Source organism: Gallus gallus, chromosome 1 (genome assembly GCF_016699485.2).
Source record: "Gallus gallus isolate bGalGal1 chromosome 1, bGalGal1.mat.broiler.GRCg7b, whole genome shotgun sequence".
NCBI classification, from domain to species: domain Eukaryota; kingdom Metazoa; phylum Chordata; class Aves; order Galliformes; family Phasianidae; genus Gallus; species Gallus gallus.
In genome coordinates this window covers 114,958,723-114,979,778 of record NC_052532.1, presented here as the reverse complement: position 1 = coordinate 114,979,778, position 21,056 = coordinate 114,958,723, and the positions used below count along the sequence as shown (strand labels likewise).

Sequence of the window (21,056 nt, the reverse complement as noted above, 5' to 3'; positions counted from 1 at the left end):
TTTCTACCAAGTAACTTCTACCTGTTTTTACCCAAACCTTCACATATTTGAACTTACAATAATGAAGGCTCACTGGAGTTAAAGAGAAACAAGCAAACAAAAAAAGCCTGAACCATTGCTAGACCTGTTTTCAGAAAATGCACATATTAACTGGAAAATGTCAAGGATATGATGCAGCATAAAGATATTTTTGGCATTTATGTATGGATGTCTTAAGGATTTAAGAGTAGTACTGTTGTCCCACGGTGAACATCTCCATAATTATGATGTCCAGTCTCTCCAGACAGTTAAGGCAAGTATGCTTTTCTCATAGCTGAGAAGGACTAGAAATATTTTTGCTTCTCTCCATACACAGGAATGGGCTTTCTATGCATCTCTAATATATTCAATTTATGTAGCACATCTGCCAAAGGCTAATTTTCTGCCAGTATCTGAACAGCTGTTGTCTTAGCAAACACAGTGTGTTCCATACAATCTGCTCTTGGCTCCATTTCCCCCAGGACTTCTCTGAACTGGGATGGGAGCAGGTTTTTGAACTTGAATCATTGAATCATCAATGATGGCAAAAGAGCTTCCCTTGTGGCTGTTCTTTCTGAAGTCTGGGTCTGTTCACCTACAGATGCACTTCCATTATATCATAAAGAAGTAAACCCACTGAGAAAAAACAATGAACAGAAACAAGGTTCTTTGACAACAACAAAAAAATCCACATCCAACTAGTAACCTGTCCTCAAAAGAAAAGTAGAAAGGAACATTGTTAAGAAAAGGGAATGGGACTGAGTGGCTACCACAGTAGGCAACAAATGTTAGGTCAGACATCAGTCATCATGGGTGTTCTGTGCTACATCATCTACAATGTCACACAGGAAGGAAACTTTCATTTAGAAAGCCACTAAATACAAGATGATACTTTTTTATGCATGTGTGTATGGTATCATGCATGTTGGGGTATGATTACATATGTCAGTACTGTACAATCTTTTACAATTATCACTGATGTTTTCACTTTTGACATTTTATCTTTCATTATATACCTCCTGCAACTTTACTAGAGATTACAGTCTGATAAAAAGCATCATTATTTTTCATTGATTAAAGCCTCATTTTGAGAGAAATAGAAACTTAAGGAAAAAACAAGCAACAGCAACACTGTGCAAATCAATGAACTGGACAGTACTTCCTGCTTTGGCTATAAGTTGAACAGCAGAAGATAGAGACCAGGCCAGTCCAATTTTTAGATCTCAGCATTTAAACTTTCATCCTCTTATTTTTTTTCTCTTTAAAAAGCAACATTTTTAGAAATTAATTAGAAGTATTTCCACTGAGAACGATTCAACAGAGAATCCAGATATTGTCAAGTGCAACCTTAGAGATTTCTATCAAATTAAAATATCATCTCAATATTCTGTACCTTAAAGTTGCTAGAAGCTTCTACATGTACATTGATCTTTTCAATGAAATGCTACTTTTAAAAGAAGCCAAAGCCAGTCTTGGTTTTTAAAAATATTTACAATGTTAATGAATTATGTTAATTTCTCTTGTTTCTATTGTGAGTTAGTGGTTTGTCTCAGACTACTTTTGATACAAAGCAGATTTATTTTCTGCAATACTTATCATAAAATAAGTCAGAAATTGGTTTCTTAACCATCAAATTATTTGGCTTCGAAGGAAGTCAAAGAAACATCTGAAATTCTTCTATCTCCAGTGTCCTGATTTCAAACCATCCAATACCAATGCACAGATCAAATTCCATACTGCTTTTCCCTCCTGGTCTTCCTCCAGTATTATGTGTGTTTTCACTGACCTAAAGGAACACTACACAAATGCACTTAACAATGGCTTCCCAACCCCAACTTTTTTCCACAGCACCAATGAAGGCAAGGTAAGAGCTGCTGGGAAATCCAGTTGGGACCAGAGGAGGATCTGTAGTTCACCTACCTCTATCCCTTACTTGCAGTGACACAGATCACCACCTCCTCGGGAGCAAAGAAAGGAAAGAAGGAGGAAGGTGAACCATAGCTCCTGAGTCCTTTAATGGTTTTACAAAGTCTTAAAAACTGACAACATGAGATGGAGTCTTACTGATTAGGAAAAACTGACAGTGCAGGTATTCAGCACAACATGAAGGTCAAAACAGGAGCTGATTTGCCATCCTTGAAACTGAGTTCCGCAAAATGGGAATATATGAAGGGGAGACAGGAGCATTTTCTTTTCTCTTTTTTCCCCATCTACCACAAAGATGGAAATTACCTGCATATCTATTTAGGATTGAGACAATACTCATTACCTCAGTATGGAAGCATTTGAATCTATCATTTTCTCTGCATGTTTCATTCAATTTATATATTTCTCTGTATATAGTTATGTATATTTACATATCATGAAATGGTGTCATAAACTAAATTCAATATATTACACTCTAATGGATAATTACACAGTAAGTATCCATTAGATACTAAAGTAGTAACATTATGGTAACATTAACAAATAAATTAAGATTATTGTAACAAAAGTATGATTTAACAAGAGATATACAGATGTATATTTACTGTCACAGAATTCAGAGTTCCTCAATCCTATTGTTGCTAATTTATGATGGATAAGCAAAGAGTGAGAAAAAAGAGCATAAAAAATTAACTTCAGTACAATAACTTTGTTCTCTCTTTGTTTTAGCAGTACGTATCATTTTATTTTTTAATGAAGTCCCATGATACGCTATTATACTATAAGCATAATAGCTTATTATAAAAAATAATTTGCCTTTTTATTATTCAGAAAAGGTAATCTTCCTTGCAACTAGCTACAAAAAATAAATACTGAAGAAAATTTTTACTCATTTAGTTTTCAAAGGCTAAATTGAGACTGTGTGAAACATACAGAAACGTAGTTACTCTTTAAGCAGCGCAGAATAACTTTGCAAAAACTAGAAAGAACCATTTCTGGTTCAGTCATGGTAAAAGAACAGATTAAAATAATTTTTGTGGAAACTGGTTATTTTCAGATACATTTTACAGCACTTTAAGAATTAGATACAGGTTTTCTTTAACATACACTAAAAGATGACATTTTCCACATTTTTCAATTTATGCATGTATAATGTCATATTAAGCCATCAGTATAGACATAAAATGCGTATTTTAAAAGTAAATTATAGGCTTAGATTCAATTTTACTGAAGGCTTCCATGAATCTATATTGCCTTAAATTAAATATGATCTCTCTATTTAGACACCCTGTGTATCAATTTTGGTGCCAAAATCTGAAATGTACAAAAATACTTAACGCTTCTAAATTTCTCATGCATATGATCAATCAATGCTTGTCAGTTTAGATTTGAACTCATTTAAACTTGGACTTTGAAAGCACTTTGACAAGCAAATACAAGCTAACAAACATATATATTGGTACTTTCTCCTACATTGACTCTTTCTCTGAGATCTGAGAGATTTCCTTCTTTTCGATATATTGCAAACTCAGGACTCTGAAGTACTGCTTCTGAACGTGTCATCCAGCTATGGAGTTCTGTTGTATCCGAGTCAAACCTAAGGTACAGAGAAGAGCAAGAAGACATTTTAATTCAACATTTCTGACAATAGTATTAACAGTAGAAAAGGTAAAGTAGCTGCTTAAACAAATAAATAAGCATCAATAATTCCTCTTGGAAAAAGACATTTTTAAACCCACCACATCTGATTAGATACCTCATAAAACTATTCACTCTAAAATTTGAAAACATGTTTTTTCATTTTTAAGACACTGATTTGACAGCTGAACAGATGCAGCAGTTTTCAAATAAGTGTTCTAATTTTACAAGCTGATGTTTTTGGAAGACATGAAAGAAGTGGTTCTCACAGTTGAATAAAGTGTATCACAAGCACTGTTGGCTCAGCTGAGGATACGAGGCATATCTGGCTCACAAAATGCAGCCTTTGTGTCTGACAGATCTCTGCCTTAGTTTGTGCTGCCTCCATTATAAAGAAAAAAAGCAGGAAATCTGACCATTAGATTGGATCCTCTTCTGATACACTCAAATTCATTGTAGAATGTAATTACTAATCAACAGGAGAATATAATTTCCCTACAGCTAGAACTTTAGAAAATGAAAATGAAGACTCTTAATCCTGCATATACTTTTTAACTACTTTTTGCTGTAAAGCCCTTTTAATTATAATCTGGATTCTTTCAGAAACTCCTTTAAAAAGTGACCTTAATTGTTTCCTACTCAGAAGGCAGTAGTTCAAAATGAAGGTTACAGTATGCAATTTTTTCAACTGCAGACATGCAGTAAAATCAAACAACAAGTTGATTCAGTATCTAACCTAGTTTTTAAAACAAGAATCTCGAGACTATGTCTTTTTACCGAGTTGAATTAAACTGTAAGCTTGATTGCATTTCTTTATTGTAGTCTAATTTTCTATATTTATATCTAGTTAATAATTACTTTTCCTTTGGTATCAATAAAATGAAAGCAATAGAATAGAAGGATCTAGAACAGAAATAACTGCATAGTTCAGTTTGTTTAGTAAACACAGGCCTTTTAATTTATGTAATTAAAAATCTACTAAAACCAAGAACTTGGATGACAACTGCATCATTGGAGAAATTAGTTATTTTACAGAAATATACATCTTTATAAATATAAAAACTAAAATACAAAGCTGAAAGGTACTAATCTAGTGCTACAGAGATCTACATAAACAAGTAAAAAATTAGGACAGGGATTCTATGTCTGCCAAAACATATTTCTGCTCCCCTTTTTATTTTTTCATTCTTAACTGTGATCTTTGTGACTATTTAACCATAAAGTGTGAATGACTGAGTAATACATAATCAAAGCAGTAGAAAGAATCACACACTTCCCTAATGCAGCCTCATAGCCTATATTAAAATTAAAACCTCTTAAGAATAATGTTTATAAAACAATTACTAATAATTCTATTTACACATTCACAGAGGAAAAGATGATGGTGAGGCAATGGAAGGGGCAAAAATCTTCATTTCATAGAGGACTTTTTATTCAGAGGCAGAATACAAAAAAGAAAATCTCTCTGGTGGTTTAGAGAATCTCTGTATTGGTATCAGGTTCTAATCCTCTAAATCAAATTGAACTGGCAGTGAAGAGATTCCTGCCTCCAAGTCTACGCAACGTTAAATCAATTGTTATTCCTGAAATAGCATGTTATCATTTGTTCAGCATATAATAGCTGTATATTTAATAAACACTGTCATGAAATTTTACAACTAGGACAACAAAACTATGAAAGCCAGTATTTCCACATAAAACTGGGATACTGTTTATTCAACAAACTGGAAGCACTAACTGCATACCTAATTGCATCGATAACCGCAGGAGAATACAAAAGTATAGTTTTGTAACTATTACTTAAGACTGTTCAACACATCTTAAAATGGAGAATAACCAATTACAAAGCTAGTGGATTGCATTACGAGATAAAAATCAACAATTTCATAGCTGTTCTTCCTAATGTGCTTTTGGATATAAATTATTTATGTTCCATATCCAATGAAGATTGCCAACATCTCTGCTCAATGATCAGTGATGTGAAGTTCTACTGGACAAGCCTGCACGAAGTAGCTAGTGAAGTCCTTAGTAAAGGCTTTATTAGGACACTGAAATTAGAGCAGCTGTCTAAATGGTGTAACCTCACTTGAAGATCGCAGAGATACAAAGAAGCCTCCAAATATAATATATGGCTTTTTGAAAAGATAGAGTAGTAATACCATACAATCCTATGTTTCATGCAATTATCTGATTCAGGGCTTGCCAGCAACAAATGAGAAACAGGAGAACCTGCTCTAAGGATCAAGACAGAATATGGTCAGAGACTTATAGGTATTCAACTAGATGGGATTGCCACCCTGTCCTCCGTTTTTTGAAATTCAGCCAGCAGTGTACAAACCACGCTTCAAGAATTAGCAGCCGACATTAGCAGAAGGGTTGCCACTCTGCTGCTAAAATGAACTCCGTTTCTTGTTCTTCTCACAGCCAACAACTATATAGGCAAGGGAAAAAAATGGCCACATCTTTCATCTTCCTTAAGTCTATAGATGAGTCCAGCTCTCCAGCCACTACCAGCAGTTCTTGTAATTCAGCTGTCCTATCGCACAGGTATGAAAGTAATGAAATACTGCATTTCTGACCCAATAAAGTTGGGTGCATGTATAATTTGTTAAAATAAATCCATGAAAGAGAATAAAACCACATCACTTGACACAATCACTCCAGATAATTACCTTAGTATAGAGCAGATGTAACCTTACTGCCCAGCTAAAATTTCAACCCACAGAAGATGATCTAGTGCCTCTAGTTGTAATTCTTTATGGAGTGTTCATGCTTTAGTTTTCAATTAGTTTGTCTTTCTGCTATTCCACAACAGAGATATGATCTTACACTGCCCTCGTGACACTCTCATAGCCCCACACATCTGTTATAATAACTCATTTTTCGAATTATACTAAATCATAGACCCATTGCAGATTCCCATTCACAACTCTCTTGCATAGATCACATATACAAAAGATTTGTTCAAAAAATTACTCCTTCTTCTTCTGGGTTTCCTTTCCAGTATAGGACAATCTGTGTCTTTAAGGCATTTTACAAGTTAGTTATATTTTTTTCTGTGCATGGAATTCCTAACCAAATATTCAGCAAGGAACATCTTGCAGAATGTTCTGGAAGCGGCCTGAGTAGAGAGCAGCTCCCTTCCTGGGCAGCCTGAGAGTGAGGACGTCACCTCTCCCCTCAGCATGTCGTTGGGACTGAGTGCCTTGTCTTATTAGGAGCCAGGCTACCCTGAGAGCTATGTCCTCTTATTAGCTTCTTATTCCTGGATATTTACAATGGTCCCCTATCCTTCCTGGGGAGCAGAGTATTACATTTCTGGGAGCAGAGTATTACAGGCTGCTTTTGGGGAAAGGTGGGTGTTTAGTCCTCCTGCTGCGAAGTTGTGACTCATACAGAAGCAAAGGGCACTGGAATGGGGATGGGCTGTGTCCCACTAGAAGAGGCCACAAACTTTTCTCTATTTTACGCCATAGCTAGTAAATAAGAAATGTATGTTTCAACTTTTCTGCAAAATAGATTAGCTCCTCCCAATATTGTGTAGTGACTGTACCTATGCTTAGAAGCTTAAAACCTCACTTTTTGATTGCAGTAACTATTCATTTTATTGTGCTACTTATCGGCTGCAGTTTGGGGCAGGTAAGGAAAATTTGTGCTAAGGAATCTCATCCTCTAGAGTCCCTCTTCTTTCACCATTGCTAGAGGTTTTCAAGATGTGACTGAATAGGGTGCAAGATAATCTCATGTAGGCTCTTTTCCCCAAAAAGGTTGGACATTATGATGTTTTGAAGCTCATTCCAACCTTGGCTGTTCTATTCTGTGATCATCTAGCAGCAGAATGTTATATTTTAATGGTATATATTTTAATCACAATGGTATATTTCAAATTCTTAGTTTTCATCTGTTTTACACAGACTACCATGGTAAGATGATGACTGTGAAGTAAGATGCATGAACCAACCTGCCATATACTTATGTTTTTAACTGGAACATTGCATAGCTTCACATAAGAAGTCATGAAATTATATTATCTTTTCTCTAAATTAACAAAATTTCATCTTACTGCTACTTAGTTGATGCTACTATGACTAAAACATGCTTTCTGAATTTCATTCTTTGACCAGACAGAAACTGTCTCACAAAATCACAGGGGTTGAAAGGGACATCAAGAGATCATCGAGTCCAACCCTTTCCATCCAAACAAAACCACAGTAGTCATGTCAACATTATGTAGATGTAAGAATATCTGCCTTCATATTGAGCTGGGAGGGGATGTTACAAGTCTTTTTGAAGAAACACATTACTGACTAACAGCATTTCCATGGCTGGACTGAAATGCCATGCCAATACTCATCAGCAGTGTTATTCACTCTTGGTTACCTATAACATGTTAGAGAACAACTTTGCAAAAACAACATTCTGAACTTCCTCTACACTTGTGATACTATTCAGTTTAGCTTCATCAACACTCCTATCTGCACATTTCTGCAATGCAAAACAAGGCGTCGAAGAAAATATTAAACCAATCTTTTTAATCTCAAAGTTCTCCTCCTTTAGCCACTTTTCCATGTTACCTTTCTCATAGTAATAAACCATACCTTCTCCAGCCTTAGCAGTTATTCCTTAATAGCGTCATGGAATGCTCTGATTAAATTCAGACAGATTAGATGTACTGCATTTCTCATATGTGAGAGAAAAGAGCTAAGGAGAATTAAAGTCCAGAGGCTGCTGCAGATTTAGTTCATTAACACCATTTGCCTTCAGCAAACAGCCAGTGGCTAGCATTTTTAAATTCAATCATGCCTCCCTTTGAATGCCAACAGGCAACACTTCCATAGTACAAGAGGCAATACCAGGCACTAAATGTGAAGAATATATATTCTCAGTTTATTAGTAATTCATGCCACTTCTTGCCACACAAACAGGATAAAGAGTTAAAAAATAGTGGACAAGAAGTTATAAAATACACACATTTTCAGAACTCAATATATCCATTGCTATTCTTCATTTTACACAAAAACAAATTTACAATTTACGATTTATGAATTTATGAATTGTTCAATCTGCAAACAACAGAAAATCATAATCTTTTGTCTCGGGTACCTGTGTCTTTTCTCTGGCACTGGATACACAGATATAATGGTGAGACCAAGAACTATCCAGAAAATGGAAGAAAAATGGCTCTCCTCTTTCTGTATTTGCTAAGGACAGTTAGATGATAGCGAAAGAGCAAAAGCTACAGTTCTTTAAAAGGACAAGGGTCAAACAGCCCAAAAGAACTCCTGTAAAAGTGATTAACAATCATCATTTAGTTCAGACTAATATAATTCTGTACTGTAGTGGACTACTTGAAAGAACATCTGCCAAAAATTCTTTAAATAGGTCATTATTATGTTTCCCTTAATACTTTTCTATAAAAAAAAAAAAAAACCTGAAACTTTTCTAAGTAATTGAGCATTAAAACCTCAAATTCAATATTTTTGAAGAAATGAAGGCCACTTTATTTTCAACAGATTTACAGTTTTGTTAATGCCTATTAAATGTAAAACACTAGATGGAGCAACTACCCTGTCCTAATATACCTCTCTCTTCAAAGGGCATGGTCTCTTTCAAATCTAAAGAAAAACATCATTTTCATAATAATGTTATGACAGACTTTCCCTGGAAATATTAGGATGCATGTACAAACTTACTTACTAACTGGCAAATAAAGATATCTTGGGTATTATTCAAGCACACCAATATTATAAATATGTATAAATTAAATAATAAGCTCAATCCTGCTTCCTATTTAAAAGCCTACTCTAAACTGAATAATTTTCAGATTTTTCTATGCAACAGAACTGACTTATGGTTTTTCTAGTGCCACGTCATTGAAAATAACACCTTGGCAAACCTTTCACTCATATACAGGTTTTTCTGCCCAACAACTTAATCCACATAACATTTACCTCAAGGCCTAATGTTTTATACATGCTTTTAAGACTTCTTCTATACAGCTCTAAGTATATATGTATTTTTCCATTCTTGGATGTAATTAATTCATTTGGTAAAGGATATTTTCTATGACCCCTAACAAAAGTTAGAATACCCCTGAATTATTCTGAATTTTTAAAGCACTAAATTAGAAAGTAGCTTTAGAGTTTGCTGAAGGAAAAAAAAAACAAGTCACCCACTCATTTTCTCTGCTTTCCATTACTCATGGTAGTAAGTTGCTGTAGGAGGAAAGAAAAAACAACAGCTTCTTTACCATGCATTTAGGCCACAGTGAATTGGCACAGTGGAAATACGAAATCAACTCCTGTTTATGCAGGTCTACAAAGTCTTAAGACTTAAATTCTTCAGTATAAATGAGACTGACACACTTCTAATTCTTTCAAAGCAATTGGAAAATAAAATTTAATAATAATAATAATAAATTTGACATCCATTTTTTCTCCTCAACAAAGCAGCTGTAAAACATACTCTTACACAGTGCACTAACGCAATATTCACTTTCTTCTCCCTTGAAACTAAGCACCTAGCAATTCACATTGTAGGTGCAGTGCATCTTTGAGAAATCTTTCTTAAACACACAAAATGCAGAAATCAAATCTGAAGCACAATTTTTTCAAGAACGTAGGAGCAAAGACTGATGCCTAGAGCTTGAGAAGTACTAAGGAATGAAGTTGAGAAAATGTGGAAGTATCTTTCCCCTCATCAAAAACAAGCTCCAAACCACCTCCCTCACAGAAGAAAACATGCAGATTTAAAACATTTTCAAATGGAGACTTTGGAGATAATATTAATTTTACCCAGATTTAGCCATTTGAAATTTACTTGTTTAGTTTAGAGACTTTCTATAGGCAATGAAGTAAAAGGCAACTCAAAAGAAATAGTTTTCCAATTTAACAAGAAAGTGGTGATTCACTCTTTTTACATCAGATGTTTGGCTTTCTTAAATAATGGGGTTTAACTAGAAACCTTACTTTTAGAATGAGTAAAAAAGGGTAAAATTGAAGAGTGAGAACAGGGCCCTGCAATTACAGAGAGAAGGGCCTCAGAGAAAGAAAAGGGAAAGTAGCTTCACAAAGTAGAAGTAACGGGCAAATAGAGATAGTTTATGTACAGAGTGTTAAAAACAAGGGATTCCAGGCACTTTCACAGACACTAGGTCTGGAATAACAAGGAGGATGAAGGCCATAAATATAAGAACTGGAGAGCAGCTCGAAAACATTTGACAGGGAGGTGATTAGATGTCTACAGGGCAAGCTGAAACCGGTTTGGGGGATGCCCCCCCTTCGGGGTCAGAAGTTTGCAGCGAGGAAGACTACGAGCCTTCGCGAGGAAGACTACGAGCCTTCATCATCATGACCTACTACACATGCGCAAGGGGGGGAGGAACTGCATGCTAATGGGCTCTCGGGAACGTAATGAATATGTATCCAAATTCCTGTCAACAATTGATTATGTATTAGTTCAACCTATATTTATAGCACGATTTCTCCTGACGGTGTGCAAGTTGGGTGGAGTGATCCCCCTTGCACCAGGGTGTACGCGCGTCACCAATAGACACATGCCTGCTCTATATCCTTACCGGTTATAGGGTCTGATTTCTGCATGTCAAGATAAATTACACATTGGATGTTTGTATAAAGAAAAGTGCCTCTAAGAATTTATGTGTCCCCTCCCACCCAATTAAATACTCTTTCAATTAAAACAACAACAAAAAAGTCAGCTTACTTCATACTGATTATACCCTATTCCTCTTAATAATATATGTAGTTGTCTATTTTAACACTGTTAATGACCATTTGACAAGAAAATAACTTGCTGCTATAACTGAAAACACACTGAACTAAAAAGACATTTTCTATAGAAATAAGACATTGACTGTAGTTTCATATTCCTCTCAGTCCTTAAGTCAGCTACCTTGGAATTCAAATATTAATCTGCATATGTACATATATATATACACACAAACTCATATTTCCAAAACCACCACTAAAATTAGAGTTTTAAGTCTTGCTTCTAACATCATATTTTTAAGTTCAGTGCTTGAGACAATTTTACTCTTTAGAAGTCTTTCTTGTGACTTTAACAAGTGTTCAGTATTATTCCAAAATCCACTGCAAATTGTATGAGTTACACAGGAAAAACACTGAAAATCATAGTATTGCACATTTCACCAAATAATAACCCTGTCTCTAGGTAACTGAAAGGAATAAAACTTGAACTTTAGAAATGAAGCACTATACTTGCACTCCAACTACTAAAAATGTACTTTTTAAGGGTTTAAAACGCTGAAAACTTTATTTTCTCCATGTTCCAAGACCACAGTCACACAACACCCTGTGCAAAATATATCTACTGACTGCAATTAGTCACAATGATATTGACATAATGATTAACATTCTATACCACAAAATAGTTGGGAAAGAACCATAAAAAACCTCTATAATTTATCCTAAGTAAGGAAAGATAACAATCAATTGGTATTTGAGTACAGAAATAGGACTTTAATTTCAAGAAACTCTACACAGAAATATTGCAGTCAGATGACTAATTTGGCATTCTCATCCAATTTTACCATTATTCTCTCTCCATGCCTTAATGATTCTCACCTCTTCCTAATTTCCGAATCCACAAGGAGTTGCCTCTTTTTGTGGGGAGGTGGTGGTGGGAGCTCCTCTTTAGCATGCTTAACCAGGATTTGTTCTCTTGTGGTCACCATAGTGACAGTTTCCATTACAGTTGTCTGTGTTAGTGATGTCTGAGTGGTAGTGACAGCCTGCGAAACCTGTGAGAAGTATTAAAGCAGAGGTCAAACATTGTTTGAAAGATTTCAGTAAAGATTGTCTGGAGTAGCAATAGAAAAATAATGAGAAACTGCTCCTGTCTAATCATTGGTTGACCTTCAGAAAAAAATAACAATATATTGAACTCAAATCAAACTGTTTCATTTGTCTCATGCTATGTGATTAAGATAACCGCAGAAGTCAATATCAAAATCAGAGAGAATCCTAAACAGAATGAACTTATGGCTTGCTCTTATAAAATGGTGAATGAAGAAAATAAATAAATGGTAACAAAAAGGTCAATTTTATAAAGGAATTGAATAATAGAAAATGTGTGAAATGTTACCGCTGCTCTGTTACTCTGCTGCCATTCTGAAGATTTATTCCTGAAGACTCATAAAGCATTATGATGTCATTAAATTACTAGTTGCTATTTTTACCCTTTATAATAATCTTCAAACCAGAACACAGTTCATCATAACCTACTTGCACAAAAAGGCAGCTAGCTTTCTGTCATGAAATCTTAAATTAGAAAACATGCACTAGAAGACAAGTTAATTTACTTCCATTTCACTCTATAATTAAAAACTAAAAGGGAGAAGTAGTAAGAGACAGTGATACTCAAATGTGTAACACGTATTTAACATAATGCATTTACACCAATAAAATGCATTTACTTTGCAGGGAAAAATGAAAATTAACTCCTAAAAATGTTGCATTAAAAAAAAGAAGTGGGATGATAAACAGTACTGTCTGCTCACATTTGTCCAGATGATCTCGTAGATCTTTTCCAAGCTTCGTGATTCTATGACTTGATTTGTTGTACAGATATTGCAATTTTATTGTGATTTTATTTTCTATATAACACCAAACTACAAACTTCCCACTTAAACAGAGGCAGCTAGTTTTAATGTGCCTTAATTCATCAGAAATAGGTCACTTCTTTTTGCTCTTCCAGATGATGGCTAATTAGTCAAAACACTGAAGTCACAGTACAAATGACCACCTGAAAACGGTTTAGGGCAGTGAAATGGAAAATAAAAGGAAGACTTTTATATCAGATGCAGGCAAAGCTGCATACCAGAAGAGCACTGTTTCTTTTTTTATTGCTAGCACGCAACAATTATAAAGGTCTTCCAATTGTTTCCCACTTCCTGCACATACTGAAAAATTAGAGTGATGAGGAAAGAGGCGTGATGTTAGCAACCAGGTCTCTTTTTTGCAGGCAACATCAGTAAAGTTAACAAAAAAAAAAAAAGGAAAAAAATAAAAAAAAAATTACTGCTAGCTTTGCTGAATATTTCACACAGCCTGCTGAACAAAAAAGTCTTGCTGATCTTTGTCAGGTCCGCCAGTGAAAATGATGGGTAGGGAAGTCCATTACCACAATAATTTTGGCAATCTCACTTAAAGCAGCCAACTCAGTGCTGTGTTTCTCTCTATATGAAGTGCAGCAGTCTGGACTTCAGAGAAAAATCTGAACAACGCAGAACACTGCAAAATGAAGATTCAAAGCAGATGTTTTCTAAAATCTTTGGATCAATTACATCAATTATAGTAAGCTGCTTGTGAACAGTGAGGACTTAGTTAACATATGAACTACATAAATTATGGGGAAAAAAATGCCACTTTTTTATCACTACAATGTTGTGTATTAATATCCTCGGTTTTGTTTCCTCAGCAAGACATGCTGACTGATATTATCAACTACAGAAATCTCCATAATAAGGAAACATTTCCATGTAGTTTTATTAACGTTTAATACAGCATTCTTTGCAACATTTTAAAAATTAATTTTATTTCTGGACAGAATGAAAGAGCACATTAAAGTTTTGGAGGTCTAGGGTTCTATGCAGTGTGAGGATAAAATCTGTTCCTTGGGTGTCTCTGCAGCTAAGAGCACTCCAAATCCTTACTTGCTCTATATATGCAGTTTTGACTTCAGCCTCCTTTTCCTCTTCTCACAGTATTCTTTTTGCACTCAGTTTTATCTAAAAGCTGATGATAGGATGTTTCTGACACTTGAGGTCACATCCTGCCATGTTCCATTTGCCAGTCAATATCAGGGTACAGTATACACTGAAGCAAGTGTAACAATAAATCACAGCTAGGGTACTGTAGGAATCATCTGCAGCACCCTACCAATTACACAGTAGCAGCAGTTCCAGCTGGTGATTTGGAACTGTGCTTCAAAAGCAGGCAGTGTAATTACCATATGCTCAGAGCAGTCAAGTCACAATGCTGTTGGGAGTAATGATTTACATGTCAAAACAGTAAGGAAGTATTTTTCATGCTTAATCAATAGGAGTAGAGGTTAAGTACTATATACTTCAAAATGCAATTGGAGATATGAATTTGACGTTCATAATCATTTTAATTACAGAGAATGGGGAAGGCTAGAAGGTACTGAACGCTACACTGCAAGGTGAAGTTCAGCAAGACGGTACACATTTAAAAACACACTAGAGGGTAAAGGAAAATCCTTAAAAATATAAGGAAGTAGCACTGGATTGGTTTGTTTCATGTACAATTCAAGGATGATCCAAATAAGCTCGTGACAGGCAAATACGAATCTGAGGAGGAGTGATACAGACTGGGCCTTTAACCCACTAGAAAATCATACTGGAAGTGCTAAGGTGACTCACAAAGCTGCACTTTAAAAGGCTTCCAAAATACAATGCTTGCCTCCAGTTTCACATCAGTAAACTCATCTTAGAAACATGTTAAAAGTCATCTTTTTTCGGAATGGACAAATTTCAATCTTCCTTTCCATCTTCTATGGATAAAGGTGTATACAATGTGTGTGTAGTAGTTGAGTAGTTTTATGACGTTTTATTTCTATTTTATATGGCAGCCTACGTTTAATGACATCATTTATTGCTGCCTTTGGAAATGCCCTGAGTCCTGATATAGTCATAATTTTCCTTAACACTCGCTTTTGGAGCTGTCATGAGTTCTTTGATAGAATGTATGTATGTGAGTAAGGAAGCTCAGATGAAGAATGGCATTTTCTTTACTTTGGGAAGTTTTTCAGTACAGTGTAGTGAAGCATAATGAGCTCACTAAAGGGGAGTTTAGAGTTTCTAGAAGTTATACATCTACTATATACAAGTTGTCCTTGTCCTTGTTTCCAGTGCGTGTTCAATGAAAAAAAAAAGCAGGCACTTTCATGATGAAAATAAAGTGCTTTTGAGGGGTGCCAGTCTCTCTCATGTATGCCATCCATTGCAGCAGCAGCTTCAGCCATGAGTACAGATTGGATGCTTCCATTTGACAGCAGTGAATTCAGCTAAATGTAGGAAGACTTGCATTCAACTTTAGGCACATTTCCTTCGGGATTTATAACTGTTCTATGTCTAATTAGAGAATCAACTTTGATCTAAGGCTGAGATATCCACATAATTTCTTATTTTGCTAGCCAGTTAATCATTTAGTGATACTTTAGTAAGAGAGAGAGGGGAAATAAATTATGACAAAAAATACAGTTAAGAAGGTACTAGGAGAATAATTAATGGAAGAAAAAAGCTAATTTTTAAGTCTGTACCCATGCCGAAAGAATAAAATCTGCATTTTCTGATGATTTTAGAGAAAAATGATATATTTATTGTTACCAACTTCTCTCCTCCCCAGTTCATGATTAGCTGAAATAATTAGATCTTCTAGCGGCATTTTCTTCTTGTCCGTACACTTAAATAAGCTCCATAACAAATAAAGCACATCAACAATATCTGCCCTGCCTAGGTAGAAATACATGGCAATAAGTACATCATTAATATTTCATCGTGCTAAGGTAAATGCAAGGACATATCTCAAGTGTGTAACAGTGCTTTAGGAAGCAATCCCTTAGTTAGCACTGAATATCAAATATCATTGATATTTGATATTTGAATTTGAAGCAATATGCCCACATCAGCCTACCAGCTCTGTGCCAAGCAAAGTTGCTTCTCCTCAGAGGAGAAGTGTGGCATTATGATAACACTGTTACACTGTCTTGGAAACCCAAAGAATCTCCCACCTGTGCTGCATTATGATTTATGGAACACTGTACAGGACATGGACAGATTATAATAGATTAAGTAGCCTCTTTATGGTTCCCCTTTTTTCCCTCCCCTGTTTTCAGTGCTTTTGTTTTATGCAATTTCTACTTCTCTCAGTTTGGTAGGCGATTTACTTTAGCTTACTCAATTCTAGCATACAGAGTTTATTTAATGAAAGTTCAACACGCCTATCCCTCCTGTTGTTATGACTTCTATTATTATTATAAGATAAAAGTAAATGAGAAAAGTTATGACACTGTCAAAATCAGAGAGGTTAAAGTGTTGACTACTGGTAATATTTTACAAATATATGAAAATAATATAACATTTTGAAGCTTGAATAGGTATTGTTTTTTAAAAGTAGCTGCTGAGCTCCTTTTTACATATGCAAGAACACATAAATCTGAAGAACATTTCAGAACTGAAAAACAAGTATTGCGTAGGCTGTAACGAATACTGTTCTACAATATTCGCCTCTTTTATGAGACATGACAGTCGCAGGCATCCATGAGTTTATGAGCAGATGTACTAACTTCTTGAAATTACATGACCCGAGCTGTCCCAAATCCAGAATGTAATTCTGGACTTTCTTATGTGTAAAAGCAACAGGTTTCTTACTGTAAATACTCACAAGTTAAATCAACTGTTACAAATGCTCTGTAGAACAAACAGCTTTTTACTTCTATTACTAGTCATATAACTGTCATACAAACATAACACAACATAAGAGATATAAGAAAGTGGGAAAAAAAGTAATTGGATCTGGTTTTAAATCAAACCACAGAGAGATGTTGACAAATGGCTAGGAAAAATGAATGTATACATTTTTGAATATTACACCAGAGCACTTACATTTGTTATCTAATTTAAAAAATGAGGAAATTTAAACCTCATTTTATTTCTTAATATTATGGGAAACAGAAAGGAGCAGGACAGAATAGTAACAAATGATGGCTTAATTTTTTCCCTCTGGCATTTGTGCCAAGAGGACAGTTTTCTTTATTTTTTCAAGAAGCTTCTCTTTTTATGGCCTCTTTTTTTCAATACATGAATCAGATAAATGTAAGCAAAAATAAAACCGTAACCATAATAGCATTGTTGAAAATAAATACAAATAGTTGCTGTTTAGCTAGCAAACAGTTTTTAACACTAATTTCACACTTTTATTCCACAGACAGCCATAAAAACAGCACATTTGAAGTGACCAACTATTACAGATTAAAAATAAACAAACCGAATATTTTCATTTTGGATTCTACTATCCCTGAAAGCACAGTTAACAACCTGAGAAAGTAATCAACACTGTAAAGATAGACAAAAAATAGAAGAGATAACTAATATTCTGGTGTTACATTGCAGTTGTATCATGTTATCCTAAAAACTGTGTCTTAAGAAATCACAAAAGAAAAAAAAAAAAAAAAACCTAAAAAAATGTAACAAACAGCACCAGAGCTACTTCAAGCATCTGACTGGCACAGGATTTGACTGTCAACAACTGACAGAACAGTTTGACGAACCTGCTTAGAATCGCTCTCCAACTTCTGCACAAGGCTATCCCAGCGCTGGGCAAAATTTTCAAGCCGGCTTTCCAGCTTCTGAGCCACTGCTTTATTTTTCACAGCTACCAGGAGGTCTCTGCTGAGCGACTTCAGTTTACTCATCATTTGCTTTTTCATTTCTATATCTCCTTTTAGGATCTGTTAAACAAAGCAACAGTAGGAAGACAAGTGATTCAGACAGAAGCAAAACAAACAAACAAACAGAAAAACAACAACAAAAAAACACCTTAGAAAGAAAGGAGCACCTTAAAGGTGCAGCACAGAGTCATAGAATTGCCCTAGTTAGAAGAGACCCAAAAGGATCATTAAGTTCAATTCCAGGCTCCACAAAGCACCACCTAAAATTCTAACTCTATGTCTGACAGCATTGTCCGGACACTTCTTGAACTCCAGCAGCTTGGTACTGTGCCCACCACTCTCTGCTTCAGACCCTTTCCTTAACCCCCAGCTGCCCCTCCCCTGGTGCAGCTCCATGCCATTCCCTCAAGCGCTGTTGCTGTGAGGAGCTTCAGCCACCATGAGGGCTCCCCTCATCCTACTCTGCTCTGGGCAAAACACACCCAGAGATCTCATCTGCTTCTCATATGTCTTGCTCTCTGTACCCGTCACCATTTTTGCAGCCCTTACTGGAGACTCTCCAATAGTTTTATTTTCTTCTTATATTGCGATGCCCAAAACTACACCCAGTGCTGGAGGTGAGGCTGCACCAGTACAGAGCAGACAGGGGCAGCCCCTTCCCTTGACTGTTTGGCAGTGTTGGTTTTTATACACTCCAGGGTCCAGTGGCCATTTTGGCTGCCTGGGCACACTTCTATCTCAGATTCAACTTGCCATCAGTCATACCCTCAGGTACCTCTCTGTGGACCTGCTCTTCAGCCTCTCATCCCCCAGTGTCTAAGCACACAGGCAGGGTTGCCCCATTCCAAGAACAGAATCTGTGACTTGCTTGTGTAAAACTTCATGCTCTTGGTGACTACTCAGCCCTCCATTTGTCAAAATCTCACTGCAAGGCCTCTCTACGCTCAAGGGTATCAACAGCTCTGCCCAATGTAGTATCATTTGCAAACTTTCTAAGTATACTTTGAAATCTTACATTCATCACTGACAGAAACATTAAAAATAACTGGTCTTAAAACAGAGTCCTAGGGAACCCTACTAGTGACTGGCCACCAGTCTGATGTAATCCCATTTTCTCTAACCTTTTGAGCCCAACTGTTTACTCATGTATTTGTCTAGCTGGACATTTTGTTCAAAAGGATACTGTAAAAAACAGTACTGAAAGCTTTAATGAAATCCAACAAGATTACATTGACTGGCTTCCCTTGGTAAAGGAGGGAAAATGGGCAAGAATGTTTTTTACAAATTCCAATACTTCTGTGCTGTTATTACTGTAAAAACTGCTGGTAAAGCTGACACAGTGGAATGGACAGATTGCACTTCACAAAGCAATATAAAATGACAGGTGGAGCAACTCCAGACACTAAAGCTTGCTTCAGGTAGTGATATAAATCAAAAAAAACTAACAGCTGTGTGGCTTTATAACCTTTAAACTGCATGCATATTAACAACTATATCAACATTTCAAACAAAGGTTCTTTAAAGTTTTGTGGTATTTTCCATACAATGCATATTAAAACCAGGGGAAAACAAAAAGGATTTCTAGAAAAATAATATTTAATCCCTAAGTACGATAAAAAAAAAAAAATGAAAGCAATGAAGGAAAATGACAGGATGATCTCAGAGGTCTTTTGCAGACTTGGTAATTCTATGATTCTACAAAAATAGCTTAGTTTTATCAGGACTGAATAACCATACATTCTGCATCTTTCTGAGATCTTGGCAAGCCGTGGTTATGCAGCAGTCATGTCTCCTGACGAACCCAGAAATCTGGGGAGTCCTGGGAGCTCTCTTGAGTGTGCAAATGAAACAGCTGTGCAGCTGGGAGCCTGGAGACTCCAGTGTACAACCCCTTGGAGTCAACATTCAACTGAAAGGCAAACCTACTGATCACTACTACCTAATACTCTCTTGTGATAGTATTGTGTAGTAGTTGGTTTAGTTGTGATAGTAGTTAGTTTCAGATAACCTGTACAACCATACTGGAGGATTCTGTTTTCACATTTTCTTACTGAAACTTGTCAGTGTTTTATAATTATGAATGCGTTTGAGTTTTGATTTTTTCCAGTACAGGAAGAGACCTTGAACTAACAGCAACATTTGTCATTTAACTGTTGGCAAGAGAATAAACAGGACTGTTTGATTTTTTTGAACTATCAATATCGATATCAATATCAACCAGTCATAACTTATATCAAGGGCATATTGTAAACTGTGGTATTGGAACATTATAAATGCTCAAAAGCAATTTCTTTATTTCTGAATATTATGCTTTCATGAGTTGATTTTCAAATTTTTACTGTAGTTCTTGTTTTGCTGTTTTTAAACATTGCCAAAAGCATTCTTTGGTCAATGTAATATTCAGATGAGCAACATCTGTTGTAAAATAACTGTTTGGTTTCTGAGAGATTTATTCTAGTAAGTATTAGTGTTAACATAGTGTCTTATTTATTTCTTCTAATAAGAAATTTGCATTAAGTGAAGCAAGTGAAAATTTAAATATATGTAAATTGAATTAATAGAATTCATTTATTGAATTAAATCTTTGCGTATCTTTTCAGTAGATCTCAGCATGTTTTATGAAAAAGAGTAACACCAATTTTAGAGGCTACAAAACTTAAGTGCAGGACATGGAAAAAAATGACTCTAGCTTCACTACAAACTCCTTCGAGGTAACTGTAGAGAGTAGTAAGGTCTTCCCTGAACCTCCTTTTCTCAAGGCTAAATAACCTTAGTTACCTCAGCTGCTCCTCATAAGACTTGTTCTCTAGACCTTCACCAGCTTTGTTGCCCTTGTCTGGACACAAATTTCCTCCTTGGTATATTTCCAGCAAATTCTGGAAAGTACCAAACTCGACTTTTTTTTTTTTTTTTTTTTTTTTTTTTTTTTTTTTTTTTTTGACAGAATAAGTAATAAAAGCTATTCAAAGGGAAGACTTTAGTTCCTAGTTACAGTAATAATCTACCCACTTTAACAAAAGCAT

The 21,056-nt window shown here is 35.5% G+C and overlaps 1 protein-coding gene across 27 annotated transcripts in view; it reads right to left on the bottom strand.

Moving 5' to 3' along the window:
- The window catches only part of DMD (dystrophin), a 1,163,614-nt gene that overhangs the window by 677,533 nt on the left and 465,025 nt on the right, over positions 1-21,056 (bottom strand). For all 27 annotated transcript variants that reach the window (XR_006934806.1, XR_006934864.1, XR_006934881.1 and 24 more), the window contains 3 exons: positions 17,914-18,093; positions 12,186-12,361; positions 3,418-3,541 (listed from right to left, as the gene is read on the bottom strand). Coding sequence is in view for 24 of the 27 variants with exons in the window: in XM_046919009.1 (XP_046774965.1) it covers positions 3,418-3,541; positions 12,186-12,361; positions 17,914-18,093 (480 nt within the window). In the remaining 3 variants the exon portion in view is untranslated. The remainder of the gene's footprint in view (positions 1-3,417; positions 3,542-12,185; positions 12,362-17,913; positions 18,094-21,056) is intronic.